The 20,000-nt window shown below is 43.5% G+C and overlaps 2 protein-coding genes across 3 annotated transcripts in view; one reads left to right on the top strand and one right to left on the bottom strand.

The window, feature by feature from the left end:
- Positions 1 to 4,010, bottom strand: part of LOC123508084 (ras-related protein Rab-28-like) — a 6,286-nt gene extending 2,276 nt beyond the window's left edge. Inside the window, exons 1-6 of one of the 2 annotated variants that reach the window (XM_045261520.1) lie at positions 3,757 to 4,010; positions 2,922 to 3,096; positions 2,691 to 2,807; positions 1,593 to 1,763; positions 1,054 to 1,155; positions 1 to 664 (exon numbers count right to left, since the gene is read on the bottom strand). The exon at positions 1 to 664 is cut by the window's left edge and continues 2,276 nt beyond it. In XM_045261520.1, the coding sequence (XP_045117455.1) occupies positions 506 to 664; positions 1,054 to 1,155; positions 1,593 to 1,763; positions 2,691 to 2,807; positions 2,922 to 3,047 (675 nt within the window). In that variant the 5' untranslated portion in view covers positions 3,048 to 3,096; positions 3,757 to 4,010 and the 3' untranslated portion in view covers positions 1 to 505. Of the gene's footprint in view, positions 665 to 1,053; positions 1,156 to 1,592; positions 1,764 to 2,690; positions 2,808 to 2,921; positions 3,097 to 3,360; positions 3,605 to 3,756 lie in introns of those variants that run through there. The other variant, XM_045261521.1, reaches the window with a different exon arrangement.
- Positions 4,011 to 12,097: 8,087 nt separating this feature from the next.
- Positions 12,098 to 20,000, top strand: part of LOC123508234 — a 35,764-nt gene continuing 27,861 nt past the window's right edge. The window contains exon 1 of the transcript XR_006675886.1: positions 12,098 to 12,234. The gene's annotated coding sequence lies outside the window, so the exon portion shown is untranslated. The remainder of the gene's footprint in view (positions 12,235 to 20,000) is intronic.

Raw genomic sequence — 20,000 nt, 5'->3', positions numbered from 1 at the left:
TTTCCTCACAGTCCTGCATGGGACAAGACACACCTCCACCTCACACACCTGGACAGTCTCTCGCCTTGCCTCATCAGGGTCAGGCCTCCGCGGCACACGTCACCACCGCCGCCTCTGCCGCCGCCGATGGCACCGCCCGCAGCCCCCGTGGCGCCGCTAAGCAAATAAGGCGTTTGTGTTGTGTTACTGTTTGTATGTCCTGTGTTTTGGCCTCTGTATGACATTCCACTCACATAACACTCACACTCTCCACTTGTAACCTTAGCACAGCGGCGCGGCAAAAGCCACAGGTAATTAAAGCATAGAGTTTGGACACTTCAGGACCACCCGGACACTGCGATCACCAAACACCGTCACCACATCGGACACAAGGAGGAAAAGAGTCCATAATAACAGTGTCCATATCACGAGTAACCTCACAGGGCACCACAACCTCATGTCCGTGTATCCGTGTGTCGGCGAGGGGTGCGGCGATCTGGTGTCCGGGAGGCGAGGGCATCAGCTGCTACATGACTCTACACACCGAAGAGGAGCTGCTGGTGGTCACGGCGGGGACCTTCGGGAGTGTCGCCTCTTGGAAAGTGACGATTTCCGCCGTGACCACAGGCTGCTGTTGTTCCTGCTCCGCCTTCGTCAGCCGCACTCCCAGAAGCTCCGCCGCCAGCTGGGGGGGAGTGGCGGGATGAGGGCCGTGCAGAGAGGAAAGGGATGAGGTATGGGTGAACGAAACGAGGAAATGTGGAGGTGGGAACTTAAGTGTGTGTGTGTGTGTGTGTGTGTGTGTGTGTGTGTGTGTGTGTGTGTGTGTGTGTGTGTGTGTGTGTGTGTGTGTGTGTGTGTGTGTAGGGAAAGTGAGCTAGGTGATGACAAATAACAAGGCTGGTAGTATTGTAATCGGTAAACTGAAGCCTGAGAGTGAATATGAAGAGGGGAAAAATATGGTATGCAATAGAAACGTGTGACAAAAAAAACTGACATAGCAAACATCAATGACCCTGGAAACATCACATTAGCGACCACCAACCCGCACCACTATTTTGCCCCGAGCCTCACCTTCTGGAAAGTAAGTGACACGCCTTCGCCAGTCTTAGCCGACACCACGTAGGAGCTCATACCGTGCTCGGAGGCGAACCTGTGGTGGCGGTCACTCTTCACCTGCGGGGGAAAAAAGCGGGGAGGGTCATAGCAGTGGGGTGAGGCGGGGCGAGGCGGGAAAGGGTAGGGAAGGGGCGGTGTAGTTAGGTATTGATATTCGCTGTGCGGGTTATGCGATGAAACGTGAAATACAGGCACCATCTTTCATGTCCCGCGGGAGTCATTAATTCCTGGACGCCCGTATTCTGAAACGCTTTGCTCTCTCACCACGACTATTTACCAAGACCACAGAGGTAATTAGCTAGGTTTCATGAGTGTTTCCCTGTTAGCAATGTATAGATATTGTTAATCTCTCGCTAGAAACATAAGAAACACCAAGGATCCGTGTAATTTGAACCTATTGGAGCCATTTGAAAGTAGTGGCGGTGCGGTGTATTATCCCCAAGCCTTGTAACGTGTGATCTGCGCTAACAAGAGTAACAAGTTTGGCTTCATACCTGTCTGGCGTGCTCTAAGTCAGCCTTGTTCGCCACCAGGGCTTGGATGGGTGGCCTTTCCTGGGAGCGGGCGGCCTTGCGTACAGTCGTCACCCACGGCTGCAGCGCCTCCAGGCTGGACGTGGAGGTGACGTCGTACACGAAGAGAATAGCGTGGGCGCCATACAGGTACTGGTGGAGCAGAGGGGGGGAGAGAAAGTGTGATATGGAGTGTAGTAAGAGGAGAGTGGTGGAGTTAGCGTGTGCGGAATGTGAGGCAAGGTTGGGGAGAAGAAGCAAGGGTGAGTTGTAGAGGGAGAAATGGAGAGGAAAAGGGGAGACAAATAAGTTATGGAGAGTATATATATATATATATATATATATATATATATATATATATATATATATATATATATATATATATATATATATATATATAAGTAAGGGAGAGGAGAGGGAAAGATGTGGCATGGAGTGTAGCGAGGTGAGGAGAATGACGGAGATAGGGAAAGGGAGTGAGGCATGAGTGGGAGGAAAAGGAAGGAGAGTCAGGCATGAGCAGGAGGAAAGGAAGAGGAATGAGACATGAGCGGAAGTAAAAGGAAGGGGAGTGAGGCATGAGCAGAAGGAGAGGGAAGTGGAGTGAGGCATGGGCAGGAGTAAAAGGAAGACGATGGTAAAGATATAGAGAGAAGGAACTGTTAGGTAGATGAGAGAGGAAGGAAAGGCAACGTGGAGTGTAGTGAGTGAGACAAAGGGAGGTAAAAGAAGAGAACAGTCATAAATAGGAGAAGAGAGACAAGGTAACGTTATAGGGAACGGTCAGGTAGTGGAAGGTGAAGAAGGCAATGATGGCGGAGGTTAGAGGGAGGAGTGTTGGAAGACAGAATAAGATGGACACACGTAAGAAGGAATGACATGAACAGGCTGGGAGTTCAAGATGATGCAATGGAGAGAAACAGATAGAGAAGGGTAACTCGAGCGGCTGACCCTGCAACACACTGGGATTAAGGTCGCATGAAGAAGGTAGTGGAGAGAGAAACGTGGTAGTGACTACACCGCTGATCACCTGTACTGCCACGTCGCACCTGTCCACCTGCCCTCCAGCCATAGCCTCACCTTGTCAGTCATCTTGCCGGACAGCGCTGATCCCGCCACATCCCACACCTGCACGTTCACGTTCCGCTCGTTCCCCAGCACCAGCCTCTTCAGGTAAAAGTCCACCCCCATCGACGCCTGTGTGGAGAAAACGGAGGAAATCACTTACACAGAAAACGTTGCAGGGGTGACTCAGATAAATGCTGCACTTGAGGGGAGATGCACCCTGTGATTTGCCTCTAGGGCACTCACCTGGTACACCTTGTTGATGGAGTCCTGTGTGTACCTGAGGGCGAGGGAAGTCTTGCCCACCTGCGGCGCCCCCACAAGCACCATCTTCACCTGCCGTTCCACTGCCTCCTCCTCAGAGTCTGACATCGCGCTGCTCTTTGCCCTGCCTCGCTCAGCCTGCAGGAGCCGCCGCGACCTGAAGAAGGGACAGGGGCGTCACCAGCAGGCACGTGGCGGAGGAAGGAAGGGAAGAGGCACCATGCATGTGTTATTAGTGGTTTGTTACCAGAACTGCACGGGCGTTAGTTATTGATGGCATTTGTGTAATTAACTGATCGAAGTATTGAAGGACGCAGGGAGGCACAGCACAGCCTTAGCACGTCTGATTGTCTTGTAAAGCAGCAGCAATGTCTGACGCTGATATCATGCACCAGTCACCAAGAAAAACATGACTACACACTGAAAGGTCGTGGTTTGTGCCTCTGATAGCAGTCACTCGCACACCAGCCTGAGTGACGCGCCGTGAGACCGACAAACAACAAACAAACACCGCTGACTCGAGGTGATGACTGTCGTGTTCTGCGGTGTGGCGATGCGGCGACACACCACACACCGCACACCACACATGACACAACATACACGCACAGCGGGACACAGCCTGGCACTCAGTACACCGCCTTTCCCCTGCCGCAGCGGTCACGACCTCCACCGCCACGTGCAGAATTAGTGTGTGTGTATCGGCGAGGGATCAGGAAATGCCAGCACGCGCATTCCTCGCCGCTAAAATGTCCACCAGCTTCCTGTCACCTCCCACCTGCACCTCACTCCCTCACCGTCACCCACACCCACTCCTCACCTTCCTCCTCACATGCCACGCTCTCGCTCCTCCTCCTCCTCCTCCAGCTTCACAGCGGGGCGTGTTGGTGGGCGGCGTGAGGGCGTCCCCGGGCAGCAGGTGAACGGTGGAGGGCGCGCCAGCTCCCCTCGCCTGTGTTTGGCCCCGCCGCCGCCGTCGCCAGGTGGGGGTTGCTAGCCGGAAGGATGCCAGTTAGCCTTTTTCCTCGATGTCTGCACGTCCCTGCCTCATTATGTGCAGGACTCAAGTGCAGTGCTTGCCCTCCTGTGCTGTGATGCTGTGCGGGTGTCTGCCACCACTCAACCACCTTTACCCTTAATAAAAAAAAACATAAAATTCAAATAAACACTCAAAAAACAAAAACAAAAACAAAAAAAAATACATCTGTCTTATTTTTTTAGGCTAACATTCATTGTACGTTTTCTTTCTTGCACAAAATAATGATTGAAATGACTCCACTAAAAATAACACGAATTTTAAACTTTTTTTTTTTCAAGGAGATACGAAAGCTTTGAAGGGAATGGCTAAGGTAAACCAGGTAAATTCATTATTATCGTACCTCGGTCAGGGGCGGCAGGTGTGAGGACCCAGGTAGGAGACGCCACACCTGAGGGGACCACCAACACCCTGTCCCTACCCCTCGTAAGTCTCCCACGCTCCCCCCCTCAACCCCAGCTTCCTCCTCCCCCTTCCTCAATCAACAACACTCCCCCACACAAACACGCTAACCCAGTTTCCAGGTGAGTTGACTTACCTGTCCCCGCCGTGATGCTTTCCCTCACCTGTATACCTTTAATAGATGATGACGCAACACTGATGGCCCTGTGTGTGTGTGTGTGTGTGTGTGTGTGTGTGTGTGTGTGTGTGTGTGTGTGTGTGTGTGTGTGTGTGTTTATATTACATTATTGATCTTTTTATTGTATTATTTTGTATTTCTCTCTCTCTCTCTCTCTCTCTCTCTCTCTCTCTCTCTCTCTCTCTCTCTCTCTCTCTCTCTCTCTCTTGCAATACTATACTTGAAATTCAGTATCTGGAATTGATATATTTTTTTTTTTCTTTAGCTTTTTTTCAGGTCGGTGTGTGTGTGTGTGTGTGTGTGTGTGTGTGTGTGTGTGTGTGTGTGTGTAGTTTAGTTTCGCTCATTAATAATAAGAAGAATTAACTTCGCAAACTCAACCGTTCATTGCAACGATAAGAGAGGAGATGACAGGGTGAAGCAAAAATTATACAATGAAAACATGACTAGATACAGGGTGCATAAGAGAGAAAAAAAAAAAATATAGAAAACTACAGGGTGAGTGAGGCAACTATTGAACGAAACGGAAGAATTTACAGAGTGTAGATTGCAGAGGGAAACACTTACAGGGTGAGGAAAATAAAAATGTATAAATTGGATCAGTAAGTTATACAGGGCGGTGCAGTGACTAGTAAGGTGAGAAGGGGAAAAAATGTTACGTCATGAGGGGAAAATGGAGGTCAAGGAGGGAAAAATTTAGGTGTTATGGTGAGGTGAGGTTAGGTTAGATGAGATGAGGTGAAGTGAGATCAGGTCATGTCAGGTCGGGTTAGATTAAGTTAGGTTAGGTTAGGTGAAGTTAGGTTAAGGTTGGGTTAGGTTAGGTTAGGTACGGTGAGGTGAGGTGAGGTTAGGGTAAATGAAGGTATTGATTGGAGGAAACTAGGGTGATACGGACTGGAGGAACATTAAGGGAGAGAAGGTATGAATTTGAGGAAACTTATGAGTAAGAAGAAAAGAATTTGGATAAAGGATGAGAGAGAGAGAAACTGGAGGAAACTATAGAATGAGAGAAAGGAAAAACTGGAGGAAAGTTTAGGATGAGAGAAAAGGAAGAGAAGAGATTGGAGGAAAGTATAGAGTGGGAAAAGGAAAGGATTGGAGGAAACTTGGAGGAAAGTATAGAGTGGGAAAAGGAAAGGATTGGAGGAAACTTTTGGACGAAGGAAGAGAAAGAAAATATGGGAGAAACTTTACGGTCAGAGAAGGAAAATTTAGAGGAAACTTAAGAGAAGGAAAATGTAGATACAATTTGATGGAGAGAAAAGGGAAAGATTGGAGGAAACATTTTGGTGAGAGAAAAAGATGTAGAGGAAACTTTAAGGAGTGGGAAGGAGGAAACTTAAGGTGAGGGAAAGAAACTATAGAGGAAACCTTAAGGAGGCAGGGAAACTGGAGGAAACTTGAAGAAGAGAAGGAAAGTTAGAGTGAGAGAGGGCAATTATGGAGAAAACTTTAAGGAGAGAGAGAAGGAAAATTTTCAGGAAACTTGGAGGTGAGAGAAAGAAGGAAAATGTGGAGGAAAGGAAACAATGGAGGAAACTATTAGGTGAGAGATAGACACTGGAGGGAACTTTAGAGTACGAGAGGGAAACTGAAGAAGGAAACTTAAGGTGAAATGAAAAAAACTTGAGGAAACTTGAAGGGAAAAAAAGAAACTGGAGGAGGAAACTTAAAGTGAGAAAAAAATTAAATATCAAGCAGTGAGAGAGAGAGAGAGAGAGAGAGAGAGAGAGAGAGAGAGAGAAAATTTGAAGGTGAAGGGAAAGGTCAAGGGGGAATTAGAGGTGGAGAGTCAAGCGAAGGAGTGCCATTTGGGTGCCATCTGACGTTGCCATCTGTCGCATCCCTAGTGGTGGTGATGGTGGTAGTGGTGGTGATGGCGGTGGTGGTGATGGTAGTAGTGGTGGTGGTGATGGGTCGATGATGGCGCTGTTGTGTGTGTGTGTGTGTGTGTGTGTGTGTTTGTGTTTGTGTTTGTGTGTAATTCACCACGGTCGTCTGCTGGTCACCGAGCCAGCCTTCCCCATTACGGAGCAAGCTCAGAACTCATAGACCGATCTTCGGGTAGGACTGAGACAACAACACACTCCACACACCGGGAAACCGAGGCCACAACCCCTCGAGTTACATCCCGTACCTACTTGCTGTTAGGTGAACAGACCCTACACATTAAGAGGCTTGCCCATTTGCCTCGCTGCACTTGGCGTGTGTGTGTGTGTGTGTGTGTGTGTGTGTGTGTGTGTGTGTGTGTGTGTGTGTGTGTGTGTGTGTGTATTACATAATTCATATTTTCCTCTCTCTCTCTCTCTCTCTCTCTCTCTCTCTCTCTCTCTCTCTCTCTCTCTCTCTCTCTCTCTCTCTCTCTCTCTCTCTCTCTCCCTCCCAGGGCAACACATCCTCCTTGTCTTGTCCTTGACGTGTCTTAACATGTCCTTAGTCTGCCGCAGTGACCAGACGAGAGTATCCTCCTCCAACTCCTCCTCCTCCTCCTCCTCCTCCTCCTCCTCCTCCTCCTCCTCCACCTGTTATTTTACTTCCCAAGCACTTTTTTCTCGGTAACTATCAAAACATTTTCTTTTACATTTTACAAAACATTACTTTCTTATACATTTTCTCGTTTTCTGTAAGGGAAGGTTGACGGGGAGAAAGCTTACACTGTTTTTATCCTCCCTAACATTTCCTGGGACGCGTGTGTGTAGTGTAGAGGCGGTGTAGTTTAGGGAATGCCCTCTTAAAACCCTCATTGGTATTCCCCTCACTCGTCAAGGAATGCGAGGGGAAAGTGAGGGAAGGAATACTGAGTGAGGGGAAAATTGGAGGGTCGCAGAGGGGGAAACTCAAGCCCAGGGAGGACATTTTGCGGTGAGGGGAAAAGTGAAGGAGGAAATCAAGGGCAGGGGTGTCAGGTGAGGATCTGGTTGTTGTTGTTGTTGTTGTTGTTGTTGTTGTGGTTGTGGTGGTTGTGGTAGTGGTTGTGGTGGTGGTGGTGGGTCGATGTGTGTGTGTGTGTGTGTGTGTGTGTGTGTGTGTGTGTGTGTGTGTGTGTGTGTGTGTGTGTGTGTGTGCGTGCGTGCGTGAATTCATGATGTTTCCATTGATCTTTCCTTCATGTTTTTTTTTCCTTTCCTTTCTTTGTCGTCTCCATCACTGCTTCCTTCTTTTCTTCTTTCTTTCCTTCCTTCATTCATTCATTCATTCATTCATTTTTCCTTTCTTTTTTCCTCCCTCCTTTCTTCCTTCCTTCCTTCCTTCCTTCCTTCCTTCCTTCCTTCCTTCCTCCCTCTCTCCTCCCTCCCTCCCTCCCTCCCTCCCTCCCTTTCTTCTTTCTTTCATTCATTCATTCATTCATTCAGAGAAATAGAGATAAGACAAAGAAAAAGAGAAAGAGAGAAGAAAAGATAAATCAATTTCTCTGAAAAAAGATAAGACAGACATGGAAGAAATAACTTACATTGACGGACAGTGATGATCAGTGATGATGGACGAAAATGATGAGTGATGATGAGTGATAGTGAGTGAAAATGATGAGTGATAGTGAAGGAAAATGATGAGTGATAACATAACATAAATAATAGGATAACAAAGGGCCACCAGGGCCCATCTAGGTTATCCTGTATCAGTCGCACAGCGACCTCGTCATCAGTACTTAAAGATACACTTACAAGTACACAATACATTATATACTAATTCTAAATATTTGGCCCATTAACAGGGCTAAGTCCTGCAGCGAATTCCTCTACAATCTGTGATCCCCATACATGGGGATCATGTCTTGTTTAACTATAGTAAATTTCTTATAAAAACTATCATGCAGCGCTATACATAATTATAAATCTAATAAATTTAAGTGCTTATCTAATCTGTTTTTAAACATTGTCAAACTAGTGCTATTTACAACCCTCTCTGGCAATGCATTCCAGAAGTCTACCACCCTATGACTAAAGAAATATTTTCTTATATCTAACCTGCAGCCTTGCTTTCTAATCTTCCTGCCATGATTTCTAGTCCTACTTCCCTCCTCTAAGGTAAAGAAAGATCTCACATCTATGTAGTTTGTATCTGAGAACATTTTAAATAACTCTATCATATCCCTCTTATACATCTCCTCTCAAATGAAAACATGTTTAATTCCTTTAATCTATCTCTATACTCCAGGCGCTTTAATGCTGGTATCATCCTAGTTGCTCTTCTCTGAACTGCTTCTAACATGTTGATATCCTGCCTATAATGGGGTGACCAGGCCTGTATGCAATACTCTAAATGGGGCCTAACATAGGAATTATATAAGCTACGCACCACTTCCTTACTTTTATAACTAACATTTCTATTTATAAAACCCAGGATCCTATTTGTCCTATTTCTTGCTTCTAAACATTGCTTTGAAAATTTCATAGTCCTGTGAATAGTGATAGTGAATGAAAATGATGAGTAATGATTAATGAAAATGATGAGTGATGATGAGGATAGTGAACGAAAATGATGAGTAATAATGAGTGATGGTGAACGAAAATGATGCGTGCTAATGAGTGCTAGTGAATGAAGATAAAGAGTAACAATGAGTAATGATGAATGAAAATAACGAATGATGAATGAGAGTGAACGAAAATATTTAGTGATAATGAGTGATGAACAAAAATAATGAATGATAATGACTAATAACTCGGTAACTTTCACTATTATAGCTATTTTCATCACCATCCATCCATCCAGACAGACAGACAGACAGACAGACAGACAAACAGATAAATAGACAAAGAAAAACAAAACAATGAATTAAATGTAACCTTTCCTCACCTTTACTCCCAAAACACTGAAATAAAACAACAAAAAAAACACTTGATACTAGCACAGAAATAATAAAAAAAAAAAAATTACAGATACGAATAAGAAGAAAAATTAAAACTTAGTAGACTGAAGGGGTTAATTAATACCTGCTGACTTTACCTGCAGATCGCCACACCTCAAGTAAAACAATCAAAATGAATTATAGATACAAATAAGAAAAAGAGATTAAAACTGAGACAGAAAGGGTTAATTAATACTTGCTACCTTTACAGATACGAATAGGCAAAAAATAAAACTGAGTAGACCAAAAGGGTTAATTAATACGTGCTACCTTTACCTGCAGATCGCCACACCTGAGGGGAAGCAAGTACCAGTGCCGGGTCGCGCCGCTAAACACAGGAGGGTTTAGCTCAGCGGCCCAATATTTACCTTGCAATCAGCCCGCCGAAGCTTCAAAGGCATGCCAGGAGGGCGGAAAAAAGGAATCTAATCTCTTTGTGTGGTTTTTAATCGTGTTTTATAATTTGGTGTGTGTGTGTGTGTGTGTCTGTGTGTGTGTGTGTTTTCGTTTTTATTCTTTTCTTTTGTTTTTTTTTTTAGTTTTTATATTTTTTTCTCTGTTTATTTATTGTTTTTTTGGGGTGGTTTTGTTGTTCTGGTAGTGTATATTTGGTGGTGGTAGTGGTGGTGGTGGTGGTGGTGTTAGTGGTGCTGGTGATAGTAGTAGTAGTAGTAGTTGTAGTAGTAGTAGTAGTTGTTGTTGTTGTTGTTGTTGTTGTTGTCCTCGTTGTTGTTGTTATTGTTGTGTTAGTAATACTGCTTTCATAATGATTACTACTACCATCACCACCATCACTACTACTACTACTACTACTACTACTACTACTACTACTACTACTACTACTACTACTACTACTACTACTACTACACACAGTTATTCTTTTCTTTTTTTCTCCTACTTCAATTTTCAAAAACGACAACGATGCGAAATTAAACACGCACACACACACACACACACACACACGCCCGGTAGCTCAGTGGTTAGAGCGCTGGCTTCACAAACCAGAGGACCGGGGTTCGATTCCCCGGCCGGGTGGAGATATTTGGGTGTGTCTCCTTTCACGTGTAGCCCCTGTTCACCTAGCAGTGAGTAGGTACGGGATGTAAATCGAGGAGTTGTGACCTTGTTGTCCCGGTGTGTGGTGTGTGCCTGGTCTCAGACCTATCCGAAGATCGGAAATAATGAGCTCTGAGCTCGTTCCGTAGGATAACGTCTGGCTGTCTCGTCAGAGACTGCAACAGATCAAACAGTGAATCACACACACACACACACACACAGGGAATGCAAACACAAAAAACCAACACACTGTATGCATCGGATAGCATACTAATTAATTTGTTTTCCACAGCCTCGCGTATTCCATTATAATGAAAAGTGGTGTTATGCTCCACATGCTCCGGCGGTCAAGGCTGCCCGGGAGCATCCAGAGAGAGAGAGAGAGAGAGAGAGAGAGAGAGAGATTGAGATTGAAAGATAACCATGCTTCATTAAAAAACCTTTAGTAGGCGGGCTCTCTCTCTCTCTCTCTCTCTCTCTCTCTCTCTCTCTCTCTCTCTCTCTCTCTCTCTCTCTCTCTCTCTCTCTCTCTCTCTCTCTCTCTCTCTCTGGACCCGTGACAGTCGCCCTATAGAAGTAAGAGAGCTTCAAGTTAGTTAATGTTAGATCAGATTAAGTTACATTAGGTTAGGTTAGGATAGGTGAAGTTTGGTCTATAGGCTTGGTTTGGTTAGGTTAGGTTAGGTTAGATTAGATGAAGTTAGGTTTAAGTTTGGTTAGGTTAAGTTAGGTCAGGTCAGGTTAAGTTAGGTCAAGTTGAGGTAAGAGTGGGAACTGTCAACTTTTCATCGATTCCCAGAGTCAGGATTTAAGGTCACGGCAGACGTCACAGCTCGCACCACGATGACCTGGGTGTGTTTACGTTATCACTGTGTCTATTCCTGTGCCTGGCTGTTGCTTTCGTCACTCGCTCCTCCTTCGGGCGATGAATGGAGGTCGAAGCGGGAAGTGTCGCGTTGTGCCTTTCGTCAGTTATGTGGCAGATAGATGTTTGTAGTCGTTAAAAAGTAGTAGTAGTAGTTCGAGAAAAGTGTTTGTAGTCGTTAAGAAGTAGTAGTAGTAGTAGTAGTAGTAGTAGTAGTAGTAGTAGTAGTAGTAGTAGTAGCAGTAGTAGGTCGAGACAGTTAGTGTCGCGTCGTGCCTTTAGTCAGTTATATGGCAGAAAGGTAATTGTGGTCGTAAAAAGTAGTAGTTGTAGTACATAGTAGTAGTATTAGTAATAATAGTACATCCCTTTTCATTAACGACATACTCCCTTACTCCTTCACCAAACACAAACACAGGACTCTCTACTTCCCTGTCCCCTAAGGCACCTGTAACTCCCTCCCGTAGAGCAGGGGAACCCAATGAGTGAGGGGGCGCCGCGCCTGCCCTGTGCGATCGATGCTAGGTGGCGGACTAGACCCGACGCCCTGGTATGCCTCCCCTGCACACGCCTTCTCTAGAGCACACCTACTCCTTCTACCACTCCCACACAACACCAGGCATGGGGTGGGAGGAATAGGGGAGGGGAAGGTGGCAGAGAAGCAGTGATTGGAGTGGGAATGGAGTGGGAGATGAGTGAGTTAGGGAGCAATGGCAACTAGAACAGAGGGAGGAGTGGAGGCAGCATGGTCTCCCGCTCCCAGTCGTCGCTCGGTGTTTGTGTGCGTGTGTGTGTGTGTAGTCACCACGAAGTACCTACATGTGTACTGCTGCCCTACCTACTGTTGATTAGGCACTCTAGGCTCTCCTTTGGTCTGCCTGCCGAAGAGGACATGGCTTTCTCTGACGGCAGGTACTGTGGCCTCAAAGTCTCCCAGTTTTGCTCATTTTGGGAGTATTGGTAATATATTTTAACTCCTCTCAATTACCACTATTGTTACTCTTGTTTTTCGTCATGGCCCGGGATTATTTGGCTAGCATGTGGCACTGCAATGGCTTGGGCCGGAAGAGTGGTTAGTTTTCATGCATCATCATAGTACTCGAGGCCGCCAAACCAAACTTTTTGCTCCTAGATTAGTGAACCTCAGCACAGGATGACGGAAATGCAGGTGTTCTTGTTCCTTACCTTCTATTCCACCCTTTTTTTTATCTTTTTTCTACTTTACATAGACTAGAATACTCACTGATACTTCTGTCAACTTCTCGCAGTCCGTCATAATTGCCCTCGCCTTCTCTATCTCTCTCTTACCGAAACACCTGATACTCTCAATTATTAATGAAGGGCAGTGTGTACACCTGACTAGTGACGGTGACTGCAACCAAAATAAAGCAAAAACAAAACAGCATGAATAAAAACACGAACCTTTAGCATTTACAAACATGGACACTCAACGCTATTCAACACTTTTCACTTTAGTTCAGGTAAAAAAGAAATAACAACATATTTTCACACTTCCACGCACATCTCTTCCCTTCCTCCTAGCTGTCCTGTAACGATTCTGCCAAAACCCTTAGCTTGGCATAGGAATCCAGTCACATGTTTACCTCGAAGCTAAGCCGAGGGGTAGGAAGGGAGGTGAGGGGTTAGGGGTGAGGGGTGAGGGGTTTAAGGGTGAGGGGTGTGCGTTGGGGTTAAGGTGAGGGAAGGGAGAGGAATGCTAGCAAGATTGGTGTTAGTAATAGGTTTGTTGGAATGTGTGAGGTGTGATGTGAAGTTGTGGTGAATGTCCGTTATGAAAATTTTAGTGATGTGTGTTTGGTGCAGTCGGTGTGAGAGAGAGAGAGAGAGAGAGAGAGAGAGAGAGAGAGAGAGAGAGAGAGAGAGTGTGGGTGTGGGTGTGGGGTGTGTATCGGTATACCTATCTCTCCTCTTTAAGAAACTCCAACTGCATATTATGAGCAAGATATTTTACACTCATCCTCTTCACTAACCAAGACAGACATGTAACAACGATTTTGCTTTCCTAAACACGAGGAAATAAGAAAAACAGGAAGGAAGAATAAAAGAAAACACCAATTGACACAGCAAGCAACCTACCTCTTCTCTGGACCAAGATAACTGCAAGAAGAAATAACCAAGAACTTTTCATAAACACGTAGCTTATCGGAGAGCCTTGCAAGCCCCCGTCAGCCCCAGTCAACCCCGTCAGCCCCGTCAGTTCTTTGTAGCTCTCGTGAATCCAGTGTAGGCAGCGAGTAGACAGCACCGCCCCATCTTAGAACCACCTTCAGAGACTTTACGCGCCTCTCCGCCACACTGAACAGGGAATAGTGGTAGTTGTTCTTCTCTTTTCCTTGCTTTGGAGAACAGGATATTTTTGGTAATGTTTCCTCATCTGTTTTTATATTGGATTATAATTGTGTTTTGGCAATTGTTAACCCCTTCAATACTGGGACACATTTTTATCTTTAGATTTGTGTATTATTAGACGATTTTATTGACATTAGGAAGGGGCTGTAGAGATCAGAAGATTAATGGCCACAGTCTTCACTCTTTTAATCCCCCACATAAGTTTCTGAAGCTGTATAGAATCACCCAATAGTAAACAAAATTGATATGGAGACGCGTCGTGGTGCTGAACGGGTTAAGATTAATATTCCTGTACACTGTATATATAGTTAATAAACCATCTAGCTGCCTATCTATCTAAAGGTTTTTCAATGGTGCTTTCATAATTCCGGCGATAAATTAATGAGCATTCAACATCATCACATAGAAAAGACTTATGAAAACGCGACTTATCTTTCATCTCTGGCCTTTTAAACCGCGTCGTGTGAGAACAAAGTGTTAAGAGTACAGAACCAGATGCCTCACTGCCCCATCACATCACTCTAGACGCCCCGCTGTGTTTTTGTCAGTTATCAGAACAATTTTCCCGTTTTCTCAGCGCTCTGGAAGTCACCGCCCGATTGAGAGGTGTCAGTGAAGCGAGGGAATATTATACTTGGGCGAGCAGGTGGACGGACTGGCGGTTGAGCAGCAGGTTGTCAGCGCTCTCTCTAACTTCTTTCAGTTTGATTACTTGGTTTTGAATATATCTCAGTAACATTGTAGTTGTAATTCGTGGCCTTACTAGTACTGGACCCTCCTTTTAGATTTTTTTGTTTTTTCTCTTTCTACTTTCCTCTTAACAGGGCCTGGCAACCAGCGGGATTTTTTTTTTCCAACTCTTTGTTTTCCCTTGGCCAGTGCCCTTGTAATGTAAAAAAAAAAAAACTCAAATTATTCCCTGTTTAGATTAAGCTTTGTTTTTTTTTTCTGTTTAAAGAAAATTAATCTAGTTTTACTCCCACTTTTGTATTTATTTATTTTATTTGTGTTACCTTACTAGTACTCTACCAAATGATTCCCTGTTTAGATTAAGTTTTTTTTTTTTTCCCTACAAAAGCGGAAGTTTCATACATAGAACAAAGAGGTCACGGCGGAGATCAGGCCAGGGAGGCGCCACCACTCCCGACACTGCAGCCAACCTCGTGTGTGTGTGTGTGTGTGTGTGTGTGTGTGTGTGTGTGTGTGTGTTTCACTGTTTGATCTGCTGCAGTCTCTGACAAGACAGCCAGACGTTACCCTACGGAGCGAGCTCAGAGCTCATTATTTCCGATCTTCGGATAGGCCTGAGACCAGGCACACACCACACACCGGGACAACAAGGTCACAACTCCTCGATTTATATCCCGTACCTACTCACTGCTATATAGGTGAACAGGGGCTACACGTGAAAGGAGACACACCCAAATATCTCCACCCGGCCGGGGAATCGAACCCCGGTCCTCTGGTTTGTGAAGCCAGTGTGTGTGTGTGTGTGTGTGTGTGTGTGTGTGTGTGTGTGTGTGTGTGTGTGTAAAGCGCCCCAGCGATTATGAAACCAGCAGACTAACAATATAACAAACGACAACAATAACAACATTACTTATATTTTTTGACGATCGGTTTTTTTTTTTTTTTCTTTGTGGACAGACATTTCATTTACATTTTTTTTCTTTTTCTTCTAATTTTGTTGAGGTTGGCCGGTGTCCCTTCTATATAAGAAAAAAAAGGAAAGCTACCTCCACCACCACCACTACCATGAACTACAATAACAACAACAACAACAACAACAACAACAACAACAAGGGCGCCATAACAATAATCCTTCCCTTACCACTAAATCACCCAACCGCCCAACCACTCACTCGCTCACCCAGTCAGTCAATCATCCACAAGTGAAGCAACCCAATTAGACACTCCACCTCGTTATCTGCTCCCATTTCTTCCTCTTACCTCACAAACACAAAAGAAGAAATTATTAACCCCTTCAGTATCGAGACACATTTTTACCTTGAGATTTGTATACGATTAGACCATTTTATTGACATTAGAAAGGGTCTATGGAGGTCAGAAGATTAATAGCCACAGTCTTCACTATTCTAATCCCCCACATTAGTTTCTGAAGCTGTATAAAATCACCAAATTATAAGCAGAATGAATATGGAAACGCGTCATGGTACTGAAGAAGTTAAGGGAAAATTATTATATTATTCTCTCCTTCATAAATAATAGGTGAGGTTTCCTTATTGTTACCTGTAGTTTTGAATGTAATGAACTGCACTCAGGTGAGACTCTCCCTACCTGTAATTAATTAAAGGTAAACAGGTATTAGGAACGGTATGGCATTTCACAGGTGATGCTCTCTCTCTCTCTCTCTCTCTCTCTCTCTCTCTCTCTCTCTCTCTCTCTCTCTCTCTCTCTCTCTCTCTGGTAGTCTCATATCTAAAACGATCTTTCTTTTAAATCACGAAAAATATGAACTTCTGGATTAAAAAAACAAGACGTATTACATTTTTTTTCTATAGAGACGTAAGTATAGATTTAACCCAGTCTCTCTTTCTCTCTCTCTCTCTCTCTCTCTCTCTCTCTCTCTCTCTCTCTCTCTCTCTCTCTCTCTCTCTCTCTCTCTCTCTCTGGTCATTATTTTGTAGTCAGCGCCAGTCAGTGAGTTGATTAGTTAGTTATTAATGTGTGAAGTAGTTAATATGTTTGTTATTGAGTCATATGAGGTGCCGCTGGTAACTTGGTGACTTGGAATAACTTGGTGATCTATGACTTGGTGACTTGGTGGGGATTCGAAGCGTTTGATGGCTTGGTGACTCTTTAGTGATGCTTTTTTTCTCTCTGTTGTACCTTTGCCATTTTTCATCCTCTCTTCCTCACTATCTTGTTCTCTTTTTTTTATTCTTTTCTTCCACTTCCTCCTTCTCTCTACATTTATTCAGGCTTTTTTTAATATCTTCACTAATTATCTCTTCTTATCTCTTCCTTTTTGTCATCCCTATTCATTCTATTCTCATCTTCTCTACCTATTAGTATTTTTTACCTCCTTATCTTCCATTAATTTCCTTCTCCTCTTCTTTCTTCCTTTCCTCCTAAGCTCTCTATTTTTTTTTTTTCCACCAGACTCCTTGGAACTTCCTTTTTCCTCTTCTCTTTGTTACCTTTGCTTCTTATTCCTCCTCTTCATCCCATACGGTTCACTATATTTGACATTATTATCCTCTTCCTCTTTCTCGCCATCCGTCTCTCACACTTGTTTACTTATTTCTTCCTTTCCACTTTTTTTTTTATGTCTATCTACTCTTGATTTGGTGACTAGTTCCGCAACTTGGCTCGGTGACTCGTGTGCTTATGACGTCTGCTTGTGATGTGCCAACCGTGATTCTCTGGCTAGAAGTGAATTTCGACTTATTTGGTGACTGACCTGGTGACTGACTTGGTGACGGGTGTTCTGGTGACGTGAACTGCTAATTTGGTGAGTGAAATGATGAATAGCGACTTGGTAATTGTTATTTCATTATTAGCAGGGAGTGTTGACTTGGTGACTGTCCTGGTGACGTGTACTTGTAACCTGATGACTGAATAGATAACTTACAACTTGGTAACCGTGACAAGTGGTAGCTACTGACTTGCTGACCTTTTGATGTGGTGACGTGCAGCTTGGTGACTCACTCGTTATCTAGTGACTGAAACGTGACTTATGACCTGATAACTGTGAGTAGCAGCGAATGTTGACTTGGTGCCTGGCTTGGTGACGGGCGGCCTGGTGACGTGAGAGAGTGAGTGGTGGCCGTGGTGAGCAGTGAGGGGATCCGGTCTCTGCTTATTGATCAGCAGGAGAACCAAGACGCGCCTTGCCCGCAGTGCTCAGGTGGAGGCGGGCACCACTGCAGCACACGCCCTCACCTGCTCACTCACCTGCCCGACAGCCAGCTAGCCCAGGTGTGCCGTACAGGTGCACAACGATACGCAACACAGGGACGCCTCAAACAAAGTCATTCTGGTGTAACAAATTGTATAAATGGACTAAAGGTTATGAAAGTTAGTCAGTTCCTTGGTGTGATGAATAATGTAAAGGAACTGAAGGTTATGAATGCTATGTAAAGGTTGATTTGGTCCTTATGTATGTTATTTAAAGGTGTATAGGCTAGTTAACTCTTTGAATACCTAACCATACTTAACTTATGACGATTATTATATAACAAATAATATAAATGAACTGAAGGTTATGAATAATATTGTAAAGGTTAATTTGGTACTTATGTATGTTTTTTAAAGGTGTATAGACTAGTTAACCCTTTGAATACCTAACCTAACCTAACTTAACGTAACTTAATTTAACTTATGACGAATATTATATGATGGGTTATCAGTTCTGTGTAAGTTTTTTTTTTTCTTTTTTCTTTTTTTTTTTCTTCCCCTTCAGTAGTGCGACGCATTTTTACCTTGAGTTTGATCAGGTGATTTTATTGACATTAGAGAGAATGTACGGAGGTCAAAAGGTTAATGGCCACAGTCTTCACTATTTTAATCCCAACATAAATTTCTGAAGCTGTATAAAATCACCAAATAGTAACCAGAATGAATATGAAAGCGCGTCATGGTATTGAAAGGGTTAAGGTATACAGAGTAGTTAACCCTTTGAGTACCTAACCTAGCTTATGATGATTGTTATATAGCGGTTAATCAGTTCCATATACATAATTTTCTTAGAGGAGTGTAGAATAATTAACCCTTTGAGTACCGAACCTAACCTAACCTAACTTACGGTTTCATATATAGGATTTTCTTTTTTCTTTTTTTTCTTCTTTTTTTTCATTTATACCATGTGGGCTTTTCACGGAAATTTCTGGGCTAAAGGGGATACTTTTTTGGGTACCTTCTATCTCAAAGCCCACCCGCTAGGAAACCGTTGCCCCGAGTGAGGAAGCCCAACCTACACTGTTAGAGGTGTATAGACTATAGTTAACCCTTTGAATATCTAACCTAACCTAACCGGACTTATAAAAGGGTTATAACACCTACACATAACGTTAAATCAGTTCCACGCGTAGTTTTCAAGGTATATGGAATAGTGCGTTGCATAATGAAGCGTTCAGGCAGCTTGTAACACCAAAATAAAGTCATTCCTGGTGTAATATGTGAGATGAATGAAGTGCTGAAGCTGTAATGTTTGTTGTATAAAACGTAATGAATTTTATGGGTGTTTTTAAAAAGGATATGCATAATGTGTAGGGTAATTCAGCATTCAGACAGCTTATGTCACCAAAAAAAAAAAAAACATTTCTTATGTTAGCAAATGAACAAAATGAAATGCTGAATGTTATAATGCTTTCTATGTAAAACTTGCTGAATTCGATATGTATATTTGAGTGAGCTCTGAGCAGTGGGTGGCGTAGGAAACATTTCAACGCTAAGCTGCTAAAGAAATGGTAATTCTTCGTGTATCAAGTGAAGAAAATGAAAGTTATAATGTTTGCCATACGAAAATAGTCATTCCTCGTGTAACAAATGAAAAAAAATATTATAATGTTTGCTATACGAAACTGAATCAGTGCGTCTTTACAAAGGTATATGGAACGGTGCATGAAATTATTAGACGATCAAACACCCATTCTCAATTTATCAACCTCCACAAAAAAAAATAATGTCTTACGGAATAGATTAATTTTCATAGGACGCTCAATGCTATTATAAAACTATATACATGTTTTTTTTTTTTTTTTTTTTTTTTTAAGAATGTCAGAAATATAGCATAGAATTCAGAATATACAGAGCAGTGGTGGGCAAACTTTTCAGTGCTAGTGCCATATTAAAACACTCACACACACAATCTTATAGGGCCGCAAACGATAATATTAGACGATCAAACACCCAATTATTAGATGATCAAACACCCAATCTCAAGTTATCAACCCCCACAAAAAATAATGTCTTACGGAATAGATTAATTTTCATAGGACGCTCAATGCTCACTATTATAAAACTATATACGTTTTTTTTTTTTTTTTTTTTTTTTTTTCAAGAAAGTCGGAAATATAGCATAGAATTCAGAATATACAGAGCAGGAGTGGGCAAACTTTTCAATGCTAGTGCCATATTAAAAACACACACACACAATCTTACAGGGCCGCAAACGATATTAACCCAAAATTATTAACATTTAAAATACAAAATAAATGGCTTCTAAGGAAAAGCCACTCCCCACGCGTATGTACACCTGCGTGAAGAAAATAAAATGATCATAATATTTTTTGGCGTTGCTTATTAACTTGCCTTTTCCAATTTACTAACATTTGTCGGGCCGC

Source organism: Portunus trituberculatus, chromosome 24, assembly GCF_017591435.1.
Source record: "Portunus trituberculatus isolate SZX2019 chromosome 24, ASM1759143v1, whole genome shotgun sequence".
Taxonomy (NCBI): domain Eukaryota; kingdom Metazoa; phylum Arthropoda; class Malacostraca; order Decapoda; family Portunidae; genus Portunus; species Portunus trituberculatus.
The sequence above is the reverse complement of the archived record's forward strand: the minus strand, read 5'-3'. Positions and strand labels throughout refer to the sequence as shown.